Source organism: Apaloderma vittatum, unplaced genomic scaffold (genome assembly GCF_000703405.1).
Source record: "Apaloderma vittatum isolate BGI_N311 unplaced genomic scaffold, ASM70340v1 scaffold2363, whole genome shotgun sequence".
Lineage (NCBI taxonomy): Eukaryota > Metazoa > Chordata > Aves > Trogoniformes > Trogonidae > Apaloderma > Apaloderma vittatum.
In genome coordinates this window covers 26,319-50,235 of record NW_009707363.1, presented here as the reverse complement: position 1 = coordinate 50,235, position 23,917 = coordinate 26,319, and the positions used below count along the sequence as shown (strand labels likewise).

Below are 23,917 nucleotides of genomic sequence, written 5' to 3'. Positions count from 1 at the left end.
TGACACATGACCTCCTGTGTCAGGGCAGCCCTGAGCAGTAGGTGTTAGAAGGAAAGGCAAGGGTTCCTCACATTCTCCCAGTGTTGCTGCATTATCTTATTTTAAAATCATTGAAAAGACACCACACTTGGAGCCCTTGAGTATTAGTCTCAGTTCCGGTGATAAGGACATTCACTAAGTAATGGGGACAGATGAGTTTTGGTAAAAGCTCCCAGAACCAGATGGTGAGGTTGATCTCAAGCAACAGAGATGAAGAAAATCCCATCTGACAGTGACAAGAAGGTCTACAGCATGGTTTGCAGGGTCCCCAGACAAAAAAAGAGGGTCAGGGTGGTTTGTATGTTGGTCTCATGTCGGCACAGAGTTCCTTGCTAGTACAGCAGGAGCAGAATTGACACCCATGTTCACTTGCATCTTTCCCCTTCCTGAAAGATAAATCAGAAGTTATATATTTCATGCCGGAAATACTTCTAATTCACATGCACACATCAGACTGTCTAAGTGCCTCAGACATAGTACACTTGCAGGGACTTTAGATCTAGCACTAGGTCCTTGTGCCAACGATGCTGGAGCCTGCAACTCTGTCCTCATTCCAGGATGCTGGGTTTGGGCTTCGTAACAATCATGTCAACTGAAGCCTGGGAATCAGCTCGTCTCAGGAGGCGACACTGCCCCGTTAGTTGACTGCTGTATGTTACCTTCTTCGAAAGAAGAAAAATTTATCGCCTCATTACTGTGAAAAAGCATAGAAGTTGGCAAAAATATATAGGGAAATCAGTTACGCATTAGAAAAGGTTATAGTTTTTCTTCAGTTTTGCACTAGCTGAGTCTTAGATTTCTCAGAAATACTTACAACCAGCAGTTAATAATGTAAAAATAGAGAATACATAAACTTGCAGTCATGGGACAACCCTAACCCAGTCTGCTTGGTAGCTGGTACATGGGAATGAATTCAAACAGATGTGTGTGTTTAAACTTATCTTTTCCACTTATGTATAGTGAACTAACTAAAAAACCCTCAACAACCAATGTTATTATTTCATATCAGTGACTGACTCAATTTATTTTCATTAGTTTTTAATGATTTGGGATGGTTGTTTATATTGCTTCATTATTACTAAGTACTTCAGAGTCTGGGCTCAGGCTGGGCTTTTATTAATTATTGTTAAATTTAAAGAAATAAAAAACATGGCAATGTGAGAAGTGAGAAAAAGGTGGACGTACGAGGCAGCCCCTGCAGCAAAGATTTTTCTCTCTTTCTGCTCATTTATTGTGTGTTTATTTGCCTTTTCATTTTCCCATGATGATGTCAATATTACAAGAAAAACGCTGAAAATTAGGGATTTTGGTAGAAAAGGTTTACAGCCTGCAAACACAATGAAGAGTTCCTAGTCTTATTTTGAAACTTTTCACTCACTTCAGCAGTTGCAGAATCTGGCTCTAAATGCACTTGGATTATACGAGCTCCACGGGAAATGTTCAGTATTATGTATAGCAAAATTAAGAACTACAATGTGTCTTTCTTTAAAAGGAAAATGGAATTTGCTTGGGAAACAAGGACCAGACCCTAGCTGCAGTTTCACTGGTGGGATGAGCTGCAATACAGACTCCAAGCCATACAGCTGCCAAATATTCTGCCACCCCAAAGCCAGGTCTTTCCTTTAGCTCTCATTTCCATATTTCCTCTTGTTTATATATACACATTCACACAGAGACATATTTATTTATTATACTTTTAATATTAATAATAACAAATTTTAATATATTGACATTTATTTAGTGTTTTACAGACCCTCATTTAAAAATTGGATCTAAATGGAGTTTAAAATCTAATGCTGGGGACTTTATATTGAATGTCATATGGATTGTTTCCGTATCTACATTGCTTTTCTCATTGTCGTTATGGTTTTCGCTCCAAAACATCTGACTGTTTTCTCACAGGCAGAAGACTGCTGGGGGCATGGACCATTTGATGCTCTTTGTGCTGAGGAGAGCACTGGCTGCATGTGCTGGCTCTGCCTTTGGCTCTGGCTAGTCCATTCCCGAGGTGAGGGGCAGTTCCCACAAACTATCCAAGCACCAGCGATTGCAGCACAGGTGTATGTGAGTAAACAAAAAAGGCTATGCTTCCTAAAACTCCCTAAGATATCTGCTACTTGTTTTTTACTCATTTGTATTATCTTCACATTCGAAGTGCTGTGCATCTGGATTCTCAGTGGAGAGGCTGTGGAGTCATCCTTTACCATGGTAGGGTAAGGGATGGCATCCCTGCTTGGCACCTCTCTGACTTTAGGGTCATCTTCGGCTCATCCAGGACCACGATGCTGGATGGCTCTATAGAATCACAGAATCCTAGAACAGATTTGGCTGGAAGAGACCTTCAAGATCATCAAGTCCAACCTTTTCCTGGCCCTATCAACACCACTAAACCATGTCCTTCAAGGCAACATCCACCCTTCTCTTAAACACCTCCAGGGATGGCAACTCAACTGCCTTCCTGGGCAGGCTGTTCCAATGCATGATAACCCTCTCAGTAAAGAAATTCTTCTTAATATCCAACCTGAACCTCCCCTGGTGCAACTTAAGGCCATTTCCCCTCATCCTATCTGCAACGGCATAGAACCAGACCAGTGTAGGGTGTTCTAGTACCTAAAGGGGGCCTACAAGAAAGCTGAAAAGGTACTTTTTAGAAGGACATGTACTGACAGTACTATTTGCTTTAAACTGAAAGAGGGTAGATTTAGATTAGATGTCAGGAATAGGTTCTTCACTATAAAGGTGGTGAGGCATTGGAACAAGCTGACCAGAGAAATTGCGACTGCACCCTCCGTGGAAGTGTTCAAGACCAGGTTGGGCGGGGCTTTGAGCAATCTGGTCTAGCAGAAGGTGTCCCTGCCCATGACAGAGGGCTTGGAACTAGATGATTTTGAAGGTCCTTTCCAACTCAAACCATTCTATGAGTCACACATCTCAGCTCTCTTTCCCCAGGTTTGTTCCCTGACTGTCCTTTCACGCACAGTTTTTGTGCCACTCCTGGCCAAAAGCTTCACATGATGTAACACAGATATCTGCATCCAAGACCTTATTCTTCATCCTTATGAAATTCCAAGTGCCCAAAGCCCTGTGAAATTTGTAAGAATTCAATATCAAAACTAGCTCTTCAGTCTTCTGAGCAGTTTCTTGCTAATGAGATACCAAGTTTCTCAGAAAAATATGGCATACTTAGTTTTTATTGATTCTGTGAAAAGTCTGATGAAGTCAGGTTGACTTTCTTCTGGTTACAAATAGCTGAAAGAGTCACTGATTATTTAACATAATTTACCAAAAAGGCACCTCAAATTCTGCCTTTTCTCTATGCGCTTAAGACCTGTTCAGACACTTCTCTGCTGAACCAATGCAGGTAGTGTACTTGTAGTAGTTAGAGTTTTTCAATGACTCAGAGAATCACAGAATCACAGAATGTTAGAAGTTGGGAGGGACCTCTAGAGATCGTCTAGTCCAGGCCCCCTGGCAGAGCAGGATCCCCCAGGGCAGCCACACAGGAACGTGTCCAGGCAGGTTTTGAAAATCTCCAGAGAAGGAGACTCCACAACGTTTCTGGGCAGCCTCTGCCAGTCTCAACCCTGAAAGCACTGTTCGGTCATTATTCAGACCTTACTCAGAGGTAATTCCCATTATATGATGGTGCTTCTCTGGCAGCTGTTGTAATTTCTGGCTTTGATGTCTTTTTCTTTTGCTTTGTGTGAGCACCATCCTATCAGCTGAAGAGGCTCCTGGTGACGGTGTTTCTTCCTTTTGTTTCATATGGAGGAATCAGATTGAGCTAAAAGCTTAGAGCTGTGTCTTCCCAGAAAGCCACTCTGCAACTCTTGCTTGTAGTTCAATGCCTACAAACTACAGCAGACACATGGACACAGACTGCATTCTTGCCTTTCTTCTTTCTTACTTCTACATAAGGGAAAATGATTTCCTACAGTCTGCCTTGGTGACCACAGAAACACAACGTTTCTGGTCCTGGAAGCAGATGATTTTCATTCTGGAAACGGGTAGAAGATGTTATTTCTGTGGCTTTAAAGAAGCATCTTCCTTCCCCACACTGTTCTGTCCTCTGCTCCTCTCTTTCTGCAGTTTTTGTGAATTCTGAATAGAATAACGGCTAATGGGTTTTTAGGGTTTTTTGCTTCCTTTGCACAATTTCAGTAGCCTGAATGGTAAGCAGATATCTACAAGGCATTGTATTGGCATTCCTAGTTTGAAGCCTCATGGCCAAAGTCAAGAATGAGGGTAGGAAGTGGAAATCTCTGTTCTAGTTTTGCCAGGTGTCCCCAGGCAGATCAGACTGTCTGTACATCCTGTTCCTGTCTTTGAAATGAAGTAAGACAGATCTATTCCACAAGTTCCAAGCCTTGCTGACAGTAGGAAAGTTTTGTCCATAAATCTATATATGCATAAGTGTACCAACAAGAGTTATTACCGTGGTGATGGATGTACAGTGTGATAGCACAGCCAGTAGAAATGCCCTCCAACATTATAAACCATTGCCCTCATTTGAACTAAACAGAACCAATTCTGTTCAGTAGCTTTTACTTCTCAGCGCAGTCTCTTCTTAGAGGCTGCACTTTCTGAAGTTAGCATCAAAAAATTGCACCGCGGGGCCCTACTGCCATCATCTTGCAGTGTTAGGAAAAAAAACCCAACAACACAAAAAACCCAACACAAAAAACAACACATCCCTTCCACAGCTGTGCTGGTGAAACTTCAAAGGGCAGAGCACAACTTAAGCAAGGGCAAGGGCTACAGTATTCTTTTTGTTGTTGTGGCTCTGGGGATTTTGGGTGTGAAGAGGTGTGGTCCCTGATTGACAGGACATGGCTGGTAAAAGCCTCAAGCAGAGACACAGTTGTACCAGCCAAACCTGTGGATTTTGGTTGTAGGGCAAGGTGGGGCTGAAACAGACACCACTGGTGAAATCTCAGTTTTAGCAATACCCTCTGCATCCCCATTAGAAATTTTTCTGCAGAGCAGCTTTCTCAGCCAAGCACCTACACAACAGAAATGGCTTTGCTCGAGGCAGCTGCAGAATGAATTTTTCTGGTACACAAAATATTTTGTCAGAATAATGGCTATTTTTTTTCCTCTTTAATTTTCCCAGTCTGCTGCTGAAAGGCTGCTGTTATAAGTCACAGCTAAGCAGGTAACCATCTGTTAATGAGTAATTTTTCTGTCTGATATCAGCATTGATCTGTTCCATATTTTGCAATGTAGTGTTATCTCCTGAGTGGGCTTGCTTGGAACTACTTGTTATTGCTATACCATGCTTTTAATTAGCTCCTGATGGGAAAGAGATGGGAAATGTCTGGATGGTAAATCCTCTCTGATCACAAGCAACATTGAATTGGCTCCTCTGGAAGTACTAAGTACACCAAGGATCACCTCTAAGGGTAATACACTTTGTAAACTCTTCACTCCCTGTCGTTTAGGAAGAGTATCTCACTCCATGGCATTCCCATCTACCCGCAAAGACATTAATGATTAACAACGATAACCGCTCTGCTTACTTAGAAGACTAAAACACCCTAAAGTCAAGTAAATCACAGTCCCTTGCAAAAGCTTGTTGCTGATTCACTCTCCCGCTTCAGCCCAGCCCTGGAAGTTTCCCTCTGCCAGACAAAATCTTCGTGAGAGGAGAGCAAAGATGAAAGTCTGTGCTCCTTTCACTGTTGTCTTGGCTCTGGCTCTGAGCAGTGACTGTGCAAGGATGGTAAGTCTGATTCTTCTGTTTTGGAGTGGTGGATCACCTACATGCTGCTGGCAGGACAATGCTGCCTTGGGATTGGATGAGTTGAACAGACTGAAAGGAAGAGCACTTCAAATGAAAAACAGAAGGGATTTGCTAGATGAAGGCTCACAGCAGTGCTGACTAAGCAGTGGGCCTGTGGGATAGCTGTTCCCATGCATATCTGCATTTAAAGAAATTGCTTATATCCATGCCCTGCTAGGGAGGAAGAATGAGAGGGGAGGAAGGATGACAGAAATTGAAATACTTTGAAAATGCATCTCAGAAAAGTGTTGACAAAAGCAGGTACCTGCAGTAGTGTGGAGGGAGAGTGCTGCCCCGCCAGGCTTTACTGCTAACTGGTAACTGAACATGCCAGCCTAGGTAACCATTTCCTTCTTTTCACACAACTCCTGGTTTTCATGCCATGCCCTTCAGTGTTTCTGTCATGTGCTATGTGTCTTTTTCTGGGCACGTCTGCAAGGCACCTGCAGCACTGCTGAGCACGGCCCTGATGGTTTGGCTTTGCTAGTTCAATTAAACCTGATAGCCTGGACCCTCAATTGCACGGCTTTACAATTAGCTTTTCACTAGCTAGGTTAAAATTACCTCAGATGTGCTTAAATGATACTATAATCCTAACTCTTCCAATTAAGTACCGAAGTACCTCCTTAGACATTGCAGGTGGGAGCAGAGTGGAACATTCACAGTGCTCAGGAAAAGATCAGCCCTGGCTGAAGCTGTTGGCAGAGCCAGCAAAGAGTGTAAAAACTGTGTTTTCCTCGGAACAGCTCAAGCTCTCCCTACACACCTTAGCAACAGCTTTGTCTTATCCTTTACCTGTTATGTCCCCTCTCCAGTTCTACATTCATGATGTGCTACTCCTCTTACTGCTTGGTGATACTTTTATTTTGCTACACTTCAGCTGTCAGCACTTTCGGTGGCAGCTGTACTTTCTGTGTATTTCCACTGCTTATTATTTCCCCTGACATAAAATCAGCTCAGCCTAGCACTCTTTGCCTGCTGATGGGCGAACCCAACCAAAGTAGCTGTTGCTGTTTTAACTAACGCCCTGGGGGGATACAGCTAAATGGCAGGAAAAGTCAAATGCTGGGATATAATTTGTAACTGTGAACTGGCCCCAGAATGCATACATGCTTCCTGCCCACAGAAACAGGAGATGTGTCCCTTGCCAATAGAAAGATATAATTGAGCAGAGCTTTGGCCTTTCTTTGTGCTTTGCTGGGCTTTTCTGCTTTAACAGAGACGTTTCACAAGTCACTGTTTATCTACCCTGTTTCACCAGACTGTGCCCCAGCAAAAATCACACTCAAATAATGAGGTCTTTGCAGAAGCACTGGGAGAATCACAATTTCAGGGCACCCTGGAAAGCACATGTGACTCTATAGGATGGTTTTTCCAGAGTTCCCAGATAATTTGTGTCTGCAATCCACATTCATTTTTTTTCTTTTTCTCTTTGTAGCACTACAAATCTGAGTCAGGAAGAGGCTCAAAACATGAGTTCACTCGCCCACAAGGTACAAAGTCAAATTCAACAGGTTTCGTGACAGTAAGAGTGATCTGCCTGTCTGTGTCCATGCTGTGCAAGTCAGTAGTAAGCTTGTCTTTGTTTCAACATGAATAAGGATTATGGAATGGTTATGGAAATATTAGTTTCTATGCAGAGGGGAATTTGGGATTAGCTCAGGAATCTCAGGTAATTTTCCTTCAGGTGTGGATTAATGGGAAGGTGCTGATGGGATTTTAGTTTGCCTCAGCTAGTGTGGCTTATATTCACTCATAAAGTGATGTGGCTGTAGATGTGCAACTCCTTTTATTTTAATGAGAGCTGTGTCTGCCCTGCAACTTTAAAGTACATAAGCTCTTTGTATGTATAGGTTCTATTTCTGCCACAGCCCTTGATCTCTCTGTGGGTGAAGGGTTTCAGTCCTGTGCAATTTATTGCGTTGCATTTATTTGAATGGCACCTAAACAGACATCCTGCCTTTTTGCAGGCATTGCAAACCTTCATTTTGAAAGCCTGTATTGTCCTGTGCTTTTGCTGATCAGGATTGCGTGAATCAGGCCACTAGTGGTGCCTATTATAGCTTAGAACAGTCTTTAATGGGCTTTGGGATGCAATATGTCTTCTGAATGGGTGTATTTTCACAACTCCCTTAACTGCTTATACCAGGAGCTATCAGACAGAGAAGGTAAATATCTGAACATTGGCTTAATTAGTTCCTGCAATGAAAACCAAGCTTGAAACAGGGATAGCAGATGGGCTTGCAGTGCCTATTTTGTATTAACAGATAAGGGGACAGTTAGGCCAGACAGAGTGACTGTAATTCCAACCAGTTAGGAAGGGTTTGGACCACAGGAACGGGTTATTTTTTTCTTAATGCTAATAACGAGCCTCGTCAGCTCTTTGAGATGATGAGTCTGGACTTAACAGATATCAGGGCTAAGAGATATTGCAAAGGCATGCAGGAGCCCCAGACATGATGGAAGGGGTAAGCTCAGGACACGGAGCAGTTGTACATCCTCACCGAGGAGTGGAAATGCACTGTGCTGCCAGCTCGGTTGTACACCCCATTTCCCTCTTAGGGCAGTGGCTGGCTTCCCATTCACGCTCCTGGCTCTCAGAAGTGATTGCTTTTATTTTAATGGTTAAATAAGCTCTGACAGTTTTTCATTGTCTGTTTAATCTTCAGTCTCCTTCATTCTCAAGACTCATCTTGAAGGATTTTTTTCTATTAGACTCCCACCATCCTTCCTTAGACTCCCACCACTGAGGTGGTAAACATAAAACTTGCCCTTTTCAGACACCAGTCCCATCGATTTCTCCCTGCTTGTAAGGAATCTTCTTATCCCAAAGGGAAGGTGGTATGATCAAAATTACATGTCATCTCCCCAAATCTTTAAAACCTTTTTCTCCTGACTGTTTCTATTTCAGTTTGTATTGTCTGGTGCCTTAATTGTTTTAAGCAGATGCTACAATGTGATATGGAGCCTGAAAGGATGCTACTTCAGAAATCAATTTAATATGCTATTACAATCCTACATAATTAGAAACGATAATTGCAATTAATGAATATAATTGGCATTTGCTGTACCAGAAATTGCAATACATTTTGAGCTGAAATGATCTGAGATTTTTACTCTATCTCAGGACCCATTAATCTTTGTTGATTCAGTCATTATGTAGGATTTTAAACCTCTTCTTACGCACTAGAAGTTGCAGAAACACAGAGTCCAAAGTACAGCTGAAAAACTTAGATATCTATCTTCCCAACTTCATATAATAGCATATAATATATATACCTGTGCGTTGGTGTTCAGCTGCATGATGAGATTTTTTTATGTTTGTATTTCAGTGTTTACAGAGGATGGAAATTTATGCAAATTTCCTTTCCGGTACGGTGGAAGGTTTTATCACTCGTGTTTATCAAATCTATTTTCCCAAAAGAAATGGTAAGTTAACATTAATCATAAATGAAGAAAGCATTCAAATGAAAATGTCATCCTTTTAGTGCATTAATCTTGTTTATAGCATAATTGACTTGGGCTTGCTCTGGTGCCCAGGGACAGCCATGTAGTTTTTGTGCTGATAGTCATGGCTCTGGGTCAACTCATGCTCAGAGGGGAAGGAGCTCATGTGCAGGGTCTCCAGGGCCACAGAAAGCTCAAGAACTGCAGAAATCTTTCCTCCTCAGCCTCTGTGGTGGCAGTGCAACTTATATGAGTGCAAGAGCTTGAACAGAAAGGGCAGGACCAATAGAGTGACCTGATAGAAACCCTCTGCTGAGGGAGAAAGGAGAGGTCAGGTCACCTGAAAGACACCTCTCGGTTGAGGAATTGTTTGATTTGTGTGGACCATACTTGTACTGCAGCAGAGACTATCTGAAATTTGTTTTTTTCCTCCCATATCTATAATTTCTATTCAGATTGGCACCAGGCCTCCTTTGGGCAGCTCAGTAGTGAGAGGTGAGGTATTGGGTGATGATTGAGTCTGCTAGTTTTTTTAAGGCCAAGGTTATTTTACATATGCAGAAAATGTTTAAAGTATTCATCCTTCAGTTTTGGGGTAGGGGCAGTCAGGTGGGAAACTTGCTAAAACAAGCACTGAATAAACAAGACTAACTTTGCAGACAATCCTATCTAAGATCTCTAAAGTCCATTCCAGCCTAGGCCATTCTATGATATATCAAGGGGCATATATTAACAGAAATCAAAGGCAACACAGCAGGGAATGTACAGGTACCAGTAATGTGAAAATTCATGCACAGATGAGCTATGTGAAAGGCACATACTTGCATGTTTCCTGAATGGAGATAATATTTTATAAAGTTTATTTTACTTGCCCATGCATGGCAGAACTCTCATTTTTTATACCGACCTGTCTAATTTTTTCATGATCTGTATCATCTTTCTGATGGCACATCTGTTTTAAGTGCAAGTGCTGGTGTAAATGTAAACAACGCCACATATACCTCCTTACACAAACAGACAAAGAGCTTCAGCACAGGAGACCTCTTCTGAATTTCCCTATCATCCATAAATACAATCCAGATAAGAAAAGCCTCCAGGAAACAAGAATTCAAGAATATCTTAACTAAAGTAAGGGAACTGGAATAATTTTCCATTTTGAATCCTGTCTTTGATGAATTGTAGCCATGAAGAGTTTGACCTTTGGACTCACTTAATTTCATGCAATGCTTAAGAAGGATCTTGTTAATACATGACACTTTGTGTATTTGTTTTTAGCCAGTTAGGCCACAGAAATGGAAAAAAAAAAAAGGAAAACCACATGAATGGATGGGATCCAAGGCAAAAGCACACTTTAGACCTGACCTTGGACAACTTGCTCTCATGCTTCCAATTTTTAAAAGCAATTTAGAAGCAGGGAGATGAGGAGGAGGACAGCTGGAGCTGTTTGGTTTTGACAGGCCATTTCACCTCATGGCTGACCTTCTGGCCAGTGTTTACTCTTCCTTCATAAGATAAAAACAACCCAACATGTGACCTCAGGCAAAGAGATGGCAGGAAAAGAGCCCTGAGCAGCAGTTGGGAAGCCTGTTCTGTGCGTTTTTGTGTGACTTGGCACTAGCCCATGGTGGGCTGATGCTGAGTAACTGATCCCAGGGGACCCAGTGGGCAGCAGCCGAGGGCAAGTCTTGTGCCCCTCCTGCTCCTGCCTGCCTGCAAGCGGCTGGTAAGGATGGAGGTGATGGGAGAGTGGAGGCAACCTGTCTCTTTGGGGCCAAATGCAAGGAGACCAGACCAAGAGAGTGCTGGGTTGTGCACTTAAATAGTCCATGTCTTTAGTTCTCCAGTCATACTTTAAGGAAGGACCACAGGCAGGACTTTCTAGTGCAATCCGAAGCCTGCTCCAAGTGGCTTTAATTTTATTATATACATTCTCATGCTACATATCACACAGATATTGTGTGCAAGCCTATCATATTAAGTTCAATAAAAAGACAGTCCTCCTGCAGTAAGCACTTAACAGCAGTGTCTCTCTGGATATTTCATTTACGAAAGCTGCTGTGTTGATTCAAAGGGCTAAATGTGGAAGGCAATCAGACACGATCTTGTTCATTTGTAACAAACGTTTCAACATAAATCAGAGTCCTCACTGCAGAAACCTCTCCCTATTTTCTCTGAGAGCAACTAACAAGTTCTATCTTTATAAATCTTTATCAAAAATACAGGAAAGAAGACAAAGTAATTGCAGCATTGCAATAACAAATTTCCTCTTACAGCATCCTATACTGCATTTCCCTTTAACTATAACCTGTTTCCATAGATAGATTTCTATTTAGTGGCCTCTTAGCAGGTACTAAAAATTTGATGTAGATTTGCCTTTTTTGTTGAAGAGAAAAAATTAGTTGAAAATCATTGGTATCCCCAGAAAAACAAATCAGCGTAGGGACAGACAAAACGGGGGTGCACTGAACACCCATGAGAGCAAATGGGGAGGGTGGTCTGAATTGCAGTGAAGCTGTGGCTGCAGAGATGGTGCCAGTGTCCTGCCCCTGTGCACCATGGTGGGATGAGTTCCCCCAAGATCCCACTCAGGAGTAACAGCAGGGGCAGATTTTGCCTGTGATTTGGAAGGTGTTATCTCACACCCTGGAGAAGCCTTATCCTAGCTTGAGCCTTGGATGTGTGGGTCCCTGTTGTGCCAAGTTGCAAGGGTCTTTATAGGAAGGGTGTGATCTTACCATCTTCTCTAGAAACAGAAAGATTTGGTACTTTGGCCACAGATTGAAAGCAGTGTGAAGGAGGGCTTTTTGGCCAACTGGGTTACAAGCCAGTCCTGGAAAGGAGAAGGATATGTGATCTGAGCAAGGAGATACAAAACATTAGGCTCTGGCTTTTTCTGGTGCTGTTGGTGGTTGCTCTGGTGTTGTTGTGTGAAGTTTGGCCATCTATCATGATCAAGACAAGACCTAAAAAGGTCTGAGGGTCTCCTGTAAGACCAAAATGAAATCACATTTTTGATAAGCCTCCCAGCAAAGAAGAGATTTTAAAAAGACAGGGATGTAACAAGTGGAGTATCTCTGAGGATGTGCTGATCTTCTCCCAGACATTGAGAGATGTATGGTGAAAAAATATGTAAGGATTATGTGAATGTGCAAGAAGCCTGGCAGTGAGGAGGCAGCCTGGCATCACAGGAAAGGACCAACCTCTTCATGGTCACTGCAAGGCAATAAGGAAGGAGGGAACTGGTTGTGAAGAGCTTTGGATGGGAAGACCAGTGGGTTGTGGAAAGCTGGTGGAAGAAGCCTCTGTCAGGGTCTCTGATAAGAAAGAAAAAAACATTTCAGAAGGAAAAATATGAGCTCCCTATTGACTTAGAACTTGGCTGCTGCTGGGCAGAATTCAGAGAGTATTAATTAGCACATAAATTGTTTTTTTCCCCCTAATGATCAGTTTGATTGTGTTCTTTAGGTGTACACAGGGCATTTTCCTTTTGACCCTTCCATGCTGTCCAGTTGCTCTGCTAAATCAATAATTACATCAGAAAAGTTCGGATTCTCCTTCCCTGTCTCGCCTGGCATGGATGAAGTGTTCAGTCACAGGTGATTTTGCCAACAATGACACAAGCAGCACCAAGAACCACTTCTAATTTGCTCCTCGCCTTAATCCTTCTGCGTAATAGACCATCCTTTGAAAGAGCACAAACCAGTTCCCACCAAAGGAGCACAGAAAAACTTCCATCTCCCAGCAGAGTCACACAGGCCTCAATGCCTGTGAGAAAAGTCTCTTTTAAGTAGGTGTCAAGTTAATCTGCGCTACCCAGCATCTTTCCTTTTGTGCACCTTATATAATTGAGGTCACCAAACTTAATATACGTGGCTTATTCAGATGATCCACAGGAATTAAAGCATTTTAAATACCACGTAGCATCTAATTAAGAAGCAAAGTAGGGCAGTAAAAATGATAGGCGTTTTCTACGATAGAATTTCAGTCTAGCTTGTGACGTCCTATGGGGTAAAAATACTTGATAACACAACTGTTCAAGGTACGATAAAAACAAAACTTAATTATTAGGCACGTTAAATAAAGCAAACTCCTAAACTCCCATTTCTTCCAATGTCGTGTAGCCGTGTTTTCCTGTGTAGTGGCAGCTGATATTTATTATGCTGCTTTAGAACTAGTTAGGGAGGATTTTGTTGGATGACGCATTGGGATAAGACGTGGACCTCTGAGATTCAGCCTTGGTTCAGTCCCACACTCCCTGGGTGCCAGTAAGTCTGTTTCTGCCAATGGAGAGTAGCAGCTTGATGCTCCTTGGAGTGCTAGGAGTCTTGGAGATACTGGACTTGAGGGGGCAAGGAAAGTGTGTGGACACAAAGAGCTGTCAAATTTTGTCCTGGTAGGATTCCCATGGGCAGCGCGGTGTGCAGGATTCAGCCCGCTGCTCAGCAGAAAGGAGAGGTTTCATCTGAGCATTTGGAAATCACCCCCACGTCAGTTATTTCCTCATTTCATCTGGAAAGTTGTAAATAGAAATAATTTAAAGGAACTGAGTACAAAATAGGTTTGCCACTGAAAGCAAGGTTAAAGTCCCTCTGTGGACAGTCTCCTGTCTCCAGAGATTACTGAAATAACTGACAGGGTTGGGTCCTATTCTGCTTGTTTTGCGATGAATAAAGGAGACATAATTTACTTGCTTTGGTTTTGGTTTTTATTTCTGTCTTTCATTTTCTAATCTTAGAAATAGAAAGAAAGTTGGGTTTTCTGGAGGATTCCTTGGAAATTTCAGGTCCTGCTTCCACATCTCATTCTTAATCTTTTTTTTTTTATTCTGTTTGAGAGAAACGAGACAAAGCATCCTTAATAAAATAAACTGCATTTTTCCTCTGATGTTAAGAGAGTTTGAATGAAATAGAAGATAATTAAAAAACCTAAATTTCTAGGTTGCCAAAGTGAGAAGGCTGTATAGTTTCAGTGCAGACATCTAAGTTGTTTAAAGCTGCACTAAACTACATCTTTAATTCTTTTTAGGTGTTCAATAACACATAATCATGACCGGGACAGGAGATGGGGACACTGTGCTTCACTGGCCAAAGACCACTCAGGTAAGGCAAGCCTTTGCTGAGTTGCTCCAGATATCTGGCTCCCGTTTTGACACTTGCAGTAAGGAGGGACGACTCGTTCAGTGCTGCTTTTATTTGGTGTACACAGAGCAAGTCTTCACATTAACTGTCTGTGAATATCATACAGTCTTTAATTCACTCTGTTGAGTGAAGTCATGGACAGAAGTTATGGTAATGCCAACACAGAAATCTGAGCACAGAGGCGTTTGTCTTCTCTAGGCTTGGATGTGCCTTTTAGGTTTTCCTTAATTTAATCAGCTTTTTTTAGAAGGTGCAGAAGCATTTCACACCCTGTACAACACACAGCCATCACTTAGAGCCGTCCTTCCTCGAGCTCTCAGGGTAAAGAGCAGACCTTCAAAACCAGACTTCCTCGGGCTTTGGGCTGCACCAGAGAAGACAGGAGGACAGACGCACTCATTGCGGGAGCACTGGGGAACAACGGAAGTGTTACTTAGCTTAGCAGTGCTACAGCCCCATGTGGTCACCACTCTAGTGCCACAATTACCTCATTGCAAAAGTCTGTCTAGAAGAGGAAGTCAAGGTCTGTGGCAAATTCTTCTTTCTATATATAAGTCATTTGAATCTACTCACTGGGTGAAAGCACCACATACCAAGCAGTTTGGAACATGCATCCCTGTTCGGAGCAGAACCTCGATGGCTGGACCTTGATTGTCTCTGTCTTCCCAACTCCTTGTTTCATCATCTAGATCCTGGGGAATCTCATTTTATAAGGATCACATATATCTAATTCTCAATTTATACACTGACAGCCCAGCATGGTGTTACACTGATCAGACTTGATGCCTCTGAGATGTTTTTGGATCTGTCTAAATGCTGATCATATTCCTCTTTTCTCTATCTCACTGCTTTCAATATCACTTGTCTTGCTTAGTCTGCGGGATCCAACCAGATACCCTGAGATGTTCACTTACCTCTTTCAAACGAAGGGCACTTTCCACGATATTGCAGGGAGTTCTCTACTGTGTCAGGAGTCTCATCAGCAAGCTGATTGCAGTTTACCAGAGCCAATGTTAGCTGAATCATGCCGACAGTCTAAAATTAAGCAGTGCACAGCATCATCATTTTAAACTTGACAACTCTAAATTATTTTCCAGCTTGGCTTTAAAGCAGATTTACAGTAGATCAGAGACAAGTGACCTAACCCCCAAATAAGCAGCAACGTATATGCCTTTTTAATGCAAGTATGTCAGACACAAACATAGACTTTATAGACAGTTCATGCTTACAAGAGTCAGGTTACGAAGGCTGCACTTACTTATTCATGAGTGCCCTCCCAGACATTAAAATGTTGGAAGCTGTAACTCATGACTGCTCTAATCCTCCAGTGAAGCACGGTCGTGGTGGTGGCTGGCAGACCCAAGCAGGCTTTTCCAGTAGCTGAAGAAGGAGCTCTCCAAACCTGGTATTGCATTTCTGGGGTTGTCTTATGCCACCTCTGTCCCTCAGTCTGCCCACTGCCGCTGCCCCTCCAGCCCCACATGCAGTCACCTTGGCAGCGAGCTGCCTGCAAGCCTTTTTGAGCTGGCTGGCTCCTTTTTGCCTGTTACCCACCACATCATTGAGAAGGGTGGTTTGCAACAAGAAAGCCACCCTGCCTGCCTGCCCCTTGCTGAAGAATATCTCTGTCAATATACCTTAACACTAGTGTGGGCTTGCCCTGGCTACTGTTTTCTCTCCAGGAAAGAAAAAAGAGTTATATGTGTGAGAGAGGAAAGGAAAGAAAAAGAAGGATGGAGTAGCTAGAAGAGATCACTGCTGGCTGGTGCAAAGAAAATGACTTTATTAAGTCGTTACATTGGCAACATTAAGAATTTTGTATAAATGAATAAAAGTTCACTAGTTCTTAATCTATTTTAGAAACATTAAATCTACCTGTTTTTTTAAAAAGCAGCAAACACTGGATTTGGACTTGCAAAGTGTTTAGCAGGTCACCAGCCATAGCTTAAAGAGAAAAGTTTTGTGGTGAGGTTGAAAGGAAGGAGCAGCAAAACAGCTGAAGGGAATTTTAAGCAAACAGGAGGGAAATTCACTTGCTGGGGAAGATAGCTGGGAAAAAAAGAAGCAGTCAAATGAAATTATCTTTATTATTCAACTGAATGGTCTTTAAAATATGAAAAACATATCATTTTGTTGTGAAAAAACCCATTAAAATATTAAATCTTCGGGAGAATCTCAACCACTTTATAGATACTTGAAAAATAAAAATAAATGAATTTTTTGGGGGAGGGAGTATACTTTGTCCATAAGAGATTGGTGAGGGATGTGTGAACTGGCATGGGGAAGGAGCTGCTTGAAAGCAAAGGCTGAAGGATGAACTCTCTCCAGGCCAAGAATACCATGTGTACATGGGGAGTTGATTTAAAACCATAGGAGCTGCTTACAAATTAGTGTTCAGCAAGTGAAAAATACATCTGCCAACTGCAAGATTACAGATTTTGGCAAGTCTGTTAGGACTACTGCTCTGAATGTCTGGACATCTTGGATAAATAGCCAAAACCCCAGGGAGGACCAGACCTGTGAGAAAAATGCCAGACAGACTTTTTTTAAGAGACTTTTGGTCTAATACGGAAAGAAGAAGTGGAGCAACGTGGGCTGTGCTGGGAGGAGGAAGAAGCATCATCTGGGGAAGGGCTCTGGGGCAGAGCAGTCCTAGTTCTGGGAAAGGTGGGTGGCAGAAACAGAGAGGTTTTGTGGGAAGATATGGTTGGAAAGGCGCAACAAGGCTCCTGCTTCTTCAGCAGAGCCTCAGAGAGGTGAAGCTGAATTTAAGGTGATCGCTAACAAGCATAGAGTGTTTTTCCCATGAGGGTGGGGAGATGCTGCTGGGTGGCTTTAGACAAAGGCTGAGTTTGCAGGGCCTTGGCACTCCCTAGCTAATGGCTAGTTAACGGTGGGCAGGATTCCCTGAAGGGAACTGTGATGTGTCCATGTGCCAGGAAAGGTGAGGAGGGATGTAGAACACCCCAGAGAGTGCTGGATGGGATGCAGTGAGGAACTCTGACTGGGAAAGAAATGGAAGATTGGAAGATTTTTTTGCAGATTTAATGAGGGTGCAAAAAATGACTTGAGCACCACTGTCTTAGAAGATGGCTTGGAGATCAAGTCATGGTTTGAATGTGATGGAAATAGGAAATACAGGATTTTCCTTTGAGGAAACATTACACCACTGGAAGTTTCACAACTATTAAACAGCTGGAAGGGTAGGAACATGACTGCCTTTACTTGCTTTCCTTTGATGTTATCCTGGAGTGAAACTACAGTGAATACACCCAGGCTTCCTATCTGGTATCAATTACACCACTCTATTCTGAAGTAAATATTTTGATCCATGCAGGGGAACCTCTATTTACACCTCTGCAGCAAACTTCAGGATGTACCTTTTGTGCTCCTCTTCAGCCCTGTATGTTACCTGTGTTTCCATATGTTCCATCCTGGGCTTAGGACCACTCCCTCTAGCTGAAAGAGCACCTGGATCGAGAGGACTACAGTTGTCCTTGCAAAGTTTGACTAGCATTGAAAAAGGAGATTTGAATGCAGCCAAGCCGTTGGGCCAGCTCAGCAGCAAGTGTAAAAACATGGTGTCGGTTAACTTCAAGGGAGATATATCCCTTATCACTGCCTGAAATCAGAAACGTTACCTGGTCAGCAAGAGTCTTACAACTTTGGCATTGGGCATTGCCAAGTAAAGCTTCTGTTGCAGGAATTAGAGGGTTGTCCTGGCACACTCCCTCCTCTCTCACCACACTTTCCCATGATTTAGACAATTGCTTAGAAACAGAGATGTAGTAGACTGGTCCATTTTAATCTTGCTCAGCCTGATTTACTTGGATGTGCCATTGTTTTGCTTTACATTTTCATTTCCATTGTTCCAGCTGTCCATTAGCTCTAGAAATAATCCAAAAATCCGTAGCAGATTTTTCTGTCGATGGTTGTCCCTTTGTGTAATTTGAAATATGCATATTCCCGGTCCACGGATGGTGAAAGGCGAAGCTTGCAGGGCAGCAGCCTTCCTCCCCAGTGTAAAGGCACAGCTCCATCTTGTGGGCATTTATCCCATCTTCTTCCTCACCACGATGACACCTCTGGAAACTTCATGCCTGGACTTAACGACCATCGGACAAGTTACTCTGGGGGCGAAGGCTCATCTCAATGATTTACTATAGGTTTTTTTAAAAGCTGGATAAATATAACTGCTATATAGTTGGAAACAAAGCCAATGTAAATTGACTGGATAAACTTTGTTTGAGGTTGACAAATGGTGTTCAAAGCACTGTGCATTGAACCAAAAGGGTTCATATAATCAAATCAATGCCTACCACAACAAAGCCTGGCTTATCTGGCACCTATTAACAACAATTTCTTATCTGGCCTGTCTAGATGACTGTGCAAACAACCCCTGCCAAAATGGAGGGACATGTTCTCTCATTCATGGCCATAGGATGTACCACTGTACCTGTCCTGAGGAATTCACAGGCGAGCACTGTCAGATGAGTAAGTATCTTCTTCCACGAATGTTACAACATGAAATAAGGGCAATAAGTAGAGTTCATTAATGTTTGCTTAATGAAAAGGTAGTTCTGTTGTCATGGGAGAGACCACTGCTGCATGAATGTTTGTGTAGGCAGATTTCCAAATGGTTATGACAGACAATCCACTACTGACAGCTGAAAATAGCTTGATTATAACATTATGAATCAAAACATGTTCTGAGCCAGTGAGGGATTGAGCTACAGGAAACACAAAGAGCCTCTTCCCCTCCCTTTGCTGTTTTTTAAGATTTAAATACCCTTTAAATGTTTGGAAATTACTAATAATATCTTTTATAACATAAGGCAGAGAGACATGAAAGAGCAACAAAATTTCAGGTGACGCCTTGTCCCTTATGTATATGCATGCATGGGGCTATTAAGACTTTTCCTGTGATGTCAGCTTTGCACCTGGGCAGCTACTCCACCTTCAGGGTAGTCATTTTCAACGGAGAAGAGTCAGACCAAAAAGGCTTTGCTTGGGTTATTTTTTCAGTTTTATGGTGCCGTCACTCTCAATGTACTGCATGTCAAGCAAAGAATTAGGCTTTTACACTGAAGGTTTTCAATTTCTGTTTTTTAATGAAGGTTTTTCATAGAATTATAGAATTATTTAGTCTGGAAAAGGCCCTTAAATTTATTGAGTCCAACTGTTAAGCTAAGACTATCAAGTCCACCACTGTGTTCCCTGCAGCTCTAGACTTCTCTTCCAACAACAAGCGAAGAAGTCTTTTTGAGTTCTGGTGCTTCCCTGTCTCTGTGGCTGATGCAGTAAAATGGGACAGATACAAATATATACCACTGATTTGGTTTTTTTGTGCTTGCTGAATGAACTTCTGGAAAGGCTTGAATAGTGGTGATGCTGTCATGCTCACAAGGCTTTAAGAGAAAGCCACCTCCGCCTTGATGTCCTTGGAGCTGCCGCCATGGCGGCTCAGTGCCCCCGCACTATGGAGGCTGGCTTGCTGGAGAAGCACTACCAACAAACCTGTATCTACTCAACAGAAGAAAGGGGATGATCAGGAATGATGGGGATTGTGGTACCATTCCTCACAGGAAATACCCTCAGAAAGCCTGAGTTTTAAAACTGTGTTTCAGAGAAATGTTTTGACGACAGTCTTTATGAGTTCTTCGATGTGGACATGAGCTGGTCAAGAGTCCAACAAGGAGTTGTGGAACAGTGTGTGTGTGTGAACGGCCAAATCGAGTGCAGGAGAGTCGAACACACAAGTAAGGCATTATTTTCTATTACAGCTGCTGGCCTGTACGGACTGGGGATAAAGGACAGTAAGGATATCAAACCCTGGGCAGTGTTACACGCAGCAAAGGTCGTGTACCGCCCCTCAAAATAGAACATTTTAACTTTCCTTTCCATGTGTGAGCAGTAATGCTGACACAGGAAATCACTTTGAAGTGTCCATCCTTATCTGAGGAAGCAATTATATGCATTAAGCTGAATTTTAGGGACACACCTTTGTGTATTTTCTTTGAGAGGGATGTGATCCTGAACAGCAGCGTGTAACAATATGCAACAGATTATGAAGCAGAAGTGGTAAAATTTCTCCTCTAAAAACTGTAGCACGCCTGAGAGGCACACCCTCCTCTACTCTTACCCTGCACACCTACAAAATCATATTGGTGTTCACCTCTGTGATTTCTTCCCAAGCCTATCCCACTCTCGAGTTGGCAGTGTGCAAACTCTACCCACCTCCAGGATCCCATATGTCCTGCATCGATCCCATGGTTTTGACCTGACATACCCATTCCTGACCGGAGTGATGCTTATGTTATGAACTGTCCTCCTTGTTTTGGGGCTCCCAGGTGCTGGACACAGCTGACCAGCTGGCTGTAGGGCATGGGCTTTGGGTTGTTATTTATCTGATGAAGCCAGCACAGCACCTCACTTTTGGAAGGAGAGATGGTGGGAAGAAAACCATATGCCTCACCTATGTATGTGCTCTGGTATGGATGTTCTGTTATTCAGTCCGGCTGCCTTTTACCCTCCCCAGACTCCCAAATAACTTACAGTACTGAGTAAGCTTCATAAAAGTCCTTTGAAATAGGTAGATGCTTTTATTCTCCACCTCACACAACCAGAAATTGAACACGAAGAATCAGTGGCTTTCTAGGACATTGGGAGTCCATGGGAGAGCTGGAAAATTTGATAGAACTTAACACTTCTCAGTCACAGATCCTAAATACTTAACTGAGCTCCCTAAGAGACACATTATTATAGATTTTTAATGCGGTTCAGTGGAAAACTTGGAATTGGCAGAAACCTCTGTATAGAAAGAAGTGCTAATTCCATCACCATCATCATTAGTAATAATAATCACCACCCCCATTTTACCCATTGTTCATTGATAATATTTTTCAATAGCTAGGCTGACATTATCCACTAAAAGTGAAAACAATGAGACAGACCTCAGGGGGCAGAAATCAGCAGAGTTTCCTTTAATTTATATCAAATGTAGATCCAAGATGAGTAACAAAAGGAAAAAATCTTCTCCGAAATACACAGGCATGGAGAAAGTGTACTAAAATAAGTTTAAATGAACCAGTCCTCCCGAATAGTTTGTACCTTTGGTTTGACCTTTGATTTCTGCTTGCAGGTTGTGTTCATGATCCCTGCATGAATGGTGGAGAATGTAAAATGGTTACCTTCAGTGGGAAAATAGTATGTGATTGCAAAAGAAATTTTGCAGGGAAGTATTGCAATATTGGTAAGTATAACAACCTACTGGCAGGCAGGAAATTCAGAGTTTTCATCCAGTGTTTTTTGCCTCTGAGTTGTATTTTGCCTTTGCAGACATTTCTTGTAATAACTGAAGAGTCGCCCTGAACAAGTGTTTAATATATTCCTCCAGTGTAAAACATAACACACTCTTCACCACTGAGACCCTGGTTCTAAAAATATTTGTTCTTGTCCTTAACTCTATGGAAAATTAAGCACAGAAATCTAAATCTAATTATGCATGCCCATAAAAAGAGTGCATGCTACCATTTCGCAGGATTACTCACCGGGTTGTCCTCTAGTGCAAATGCTTCCCCACAGATCCATGCAACCCCTCAAAAATCAAGAATTTATGCTCTAACAAAATCTAGCAGCTGACTGCATTTTGTAGCACTTGATTATTGGGGGAAGTAGACAAAAACAAAATGCACTCGCTCTGGGTTACCTTGCACTTTAAGTTAATAGCACATCTAGTACAACTTACTAAAAAAACTGACTTGCATCGGTGGGTCAGGGCAGAAAAATCCGCTTTTTGGTGCCGATGTATTTGTTCTGCGTTGCTTCTTATTAGATGCTACATAGTTTTTGATATAATTTTCCTCCAGGAGACTTAACATTTCACACTACAGGTGTTAAATCTGCTTGTAAAACTTAACCTGCATGCTGAATCCTCCAGTTACACCAGTGGCTACTTTTCAAATACAGCAGATTTTAGGCATAAATTATTAAAGACCTTCAAGCATACCAGCTTGTGATCCCATCAGTTCACCGACTTGAGTCTTCCTGAGTATATAAATCCCAGAGCTCATCAGAATTGAAGACAAGATTCCCTATAGCTGTGGTGGGCACCTAGTTGGTCCGAATGGGTGGTGGGCTAGAAAACCATGGTAGTGAACACTGGAACTGGTACCTGGAATTATTTTTTTGTTATTCTGATGGTTAACAAATGGCATAGTCATCTATTCAAGTGGATAAAAAAAATTCATTTGGGAGACCAGCAGTACAGCTGGAATAACAAATAGCAGGAGTGATCTGGGAAACTGGTGACTGGCGAGTCTTTTAAGTCCTCCATCAGGAGTGACATTGTAGCTCTGGGGTTTTTTTGTCCTTTATTTGTCCTAGGGAGATTTATCCTGGGCTTTGTGAATGTTGCTGCACGGATCTGGCTGAGGGGTCATGTGTGCACGGTGCCGGTGTCACCCTGCATCCTGTGGAGGGCTGCATGCTGCTCAAATTCACGTCATGAAGCTTTTCGAATTCCCATTTCGTTACCCACTTCCCCTGCACAGAGCGGCAATGCTGTGCATAAACATCCACAATCCAGCATGGCCTGGATTATAAATACCAGGATGACAGTGTTATAGCTGTGATACTGGTTTCTGTCTGACTAGCTTAGAAGAAGAAATAAGCAGGTGTTCTTTGATTACTTGAAAATAATGAAGCAAACATTCGGTTTGCTAAACAAATGGCTTTAGATGCTTAAAACCCATCTGCGTTCAGCTGCCTAACGCCCACACACAAAACAGGAGCTGTGTTTATGTGTCAGGGCCTTGCAAACAAGTTAAAAAACAACAAAAAAGTCGTTCTAAATTAATGCAAATTAATTAGTGCTGAGGTCTATAGACCTGGTAGTACCACCACACGAGGGTAATGGCACGCCGGTGCGAGCACTTGCAGCTTGTGCCCTCAGATAATGTAGAACTGATTTTTAAATATATGTTGGATTAACTTTTTGTTCAACCCTTCAGTTTGATGCTGTGAGCACAGCTGGCATTTTTTCTTCGTTTTCCTTTTTTCTCGCTTTTACAGTTTCACTTGTATAACAGGACTGAATTTTGAGACTAACCTTTAGCCTGAATAGTTATGTTTAGAATGCTTGATCCAGAGAAAGTTACAGTGTCTCCAAAATGTACTTTATTCTAATTTATGTATTTGTAGAGGGAACATTAAACCCAAGGTATGATGCAAAAATGTTTGTTTTCTTAAAAAAAAAATTAGAAAAAGAAAACAATCAATTTAATAAACAGTAAACACCCCAAAATGTTACTGGGCAGTGATGTGTTTGAAGTCTCTCTGATGTCCTCTGCCCTTGACTTCTACAAAGAATAACCAGTCTGTGTATGTTTCTAGTGGAAAACCAGCTACTTTATCTTGATGTCACACTTACAAATATTAGTAAACAAAAAGTGCTCTCCTGGGTCAGATCACAAGTTTAAGTGCTACCATGACTCAAGCACTGGCAAAGTAG

The 23,917-nt window shown here is 42.2% G+C and overlaps 1 protein-coding gene across 1 annotated transcript in view; it reads left to right on the top strand.

Annotated features, from left to right (window-relative positions):
* Window positions 1–5,614: 5,614 nt before the first annotated feature.
* Window positions 5,615–23,917, top strand: part of HGFAC (HGF activator) — a 41,328-nt gene continuing 23,025 nt past the window's right edge. Inside the window, exons 1-7 of the mRNA XM_009866149.1 lie at window positions 5,615–5,761; window positions 7,260–7,314; window positions 9,154–9,250; window positions 14,294–14,367; window positions 18,787–18,900; window positions 20,034–20,165; window positions 21,548–21,658. Of these exons, the coding sequence (XP_009864451.1) occupies window positions 5,696–5,761; window positions 7,260–7,314; window positions 9,154–9,250; window positions 14,294–14,367; window positions 18,787–18,900; window positions 20,034–20,165; window positions 21,548–21,658 (649 nt within the window). The 5' untranslated portion in view covers window positions 5,615–5,695. The remainder of the gene's footprint in view (window positions 5,762–7,259; window positions 7,315–9,153; window positions 9,251–14,293; window positions 14,368–18,786; window positions 18,901–20,033; window positions 20,166–21,547; window positions 21,659–23,917) is intronic.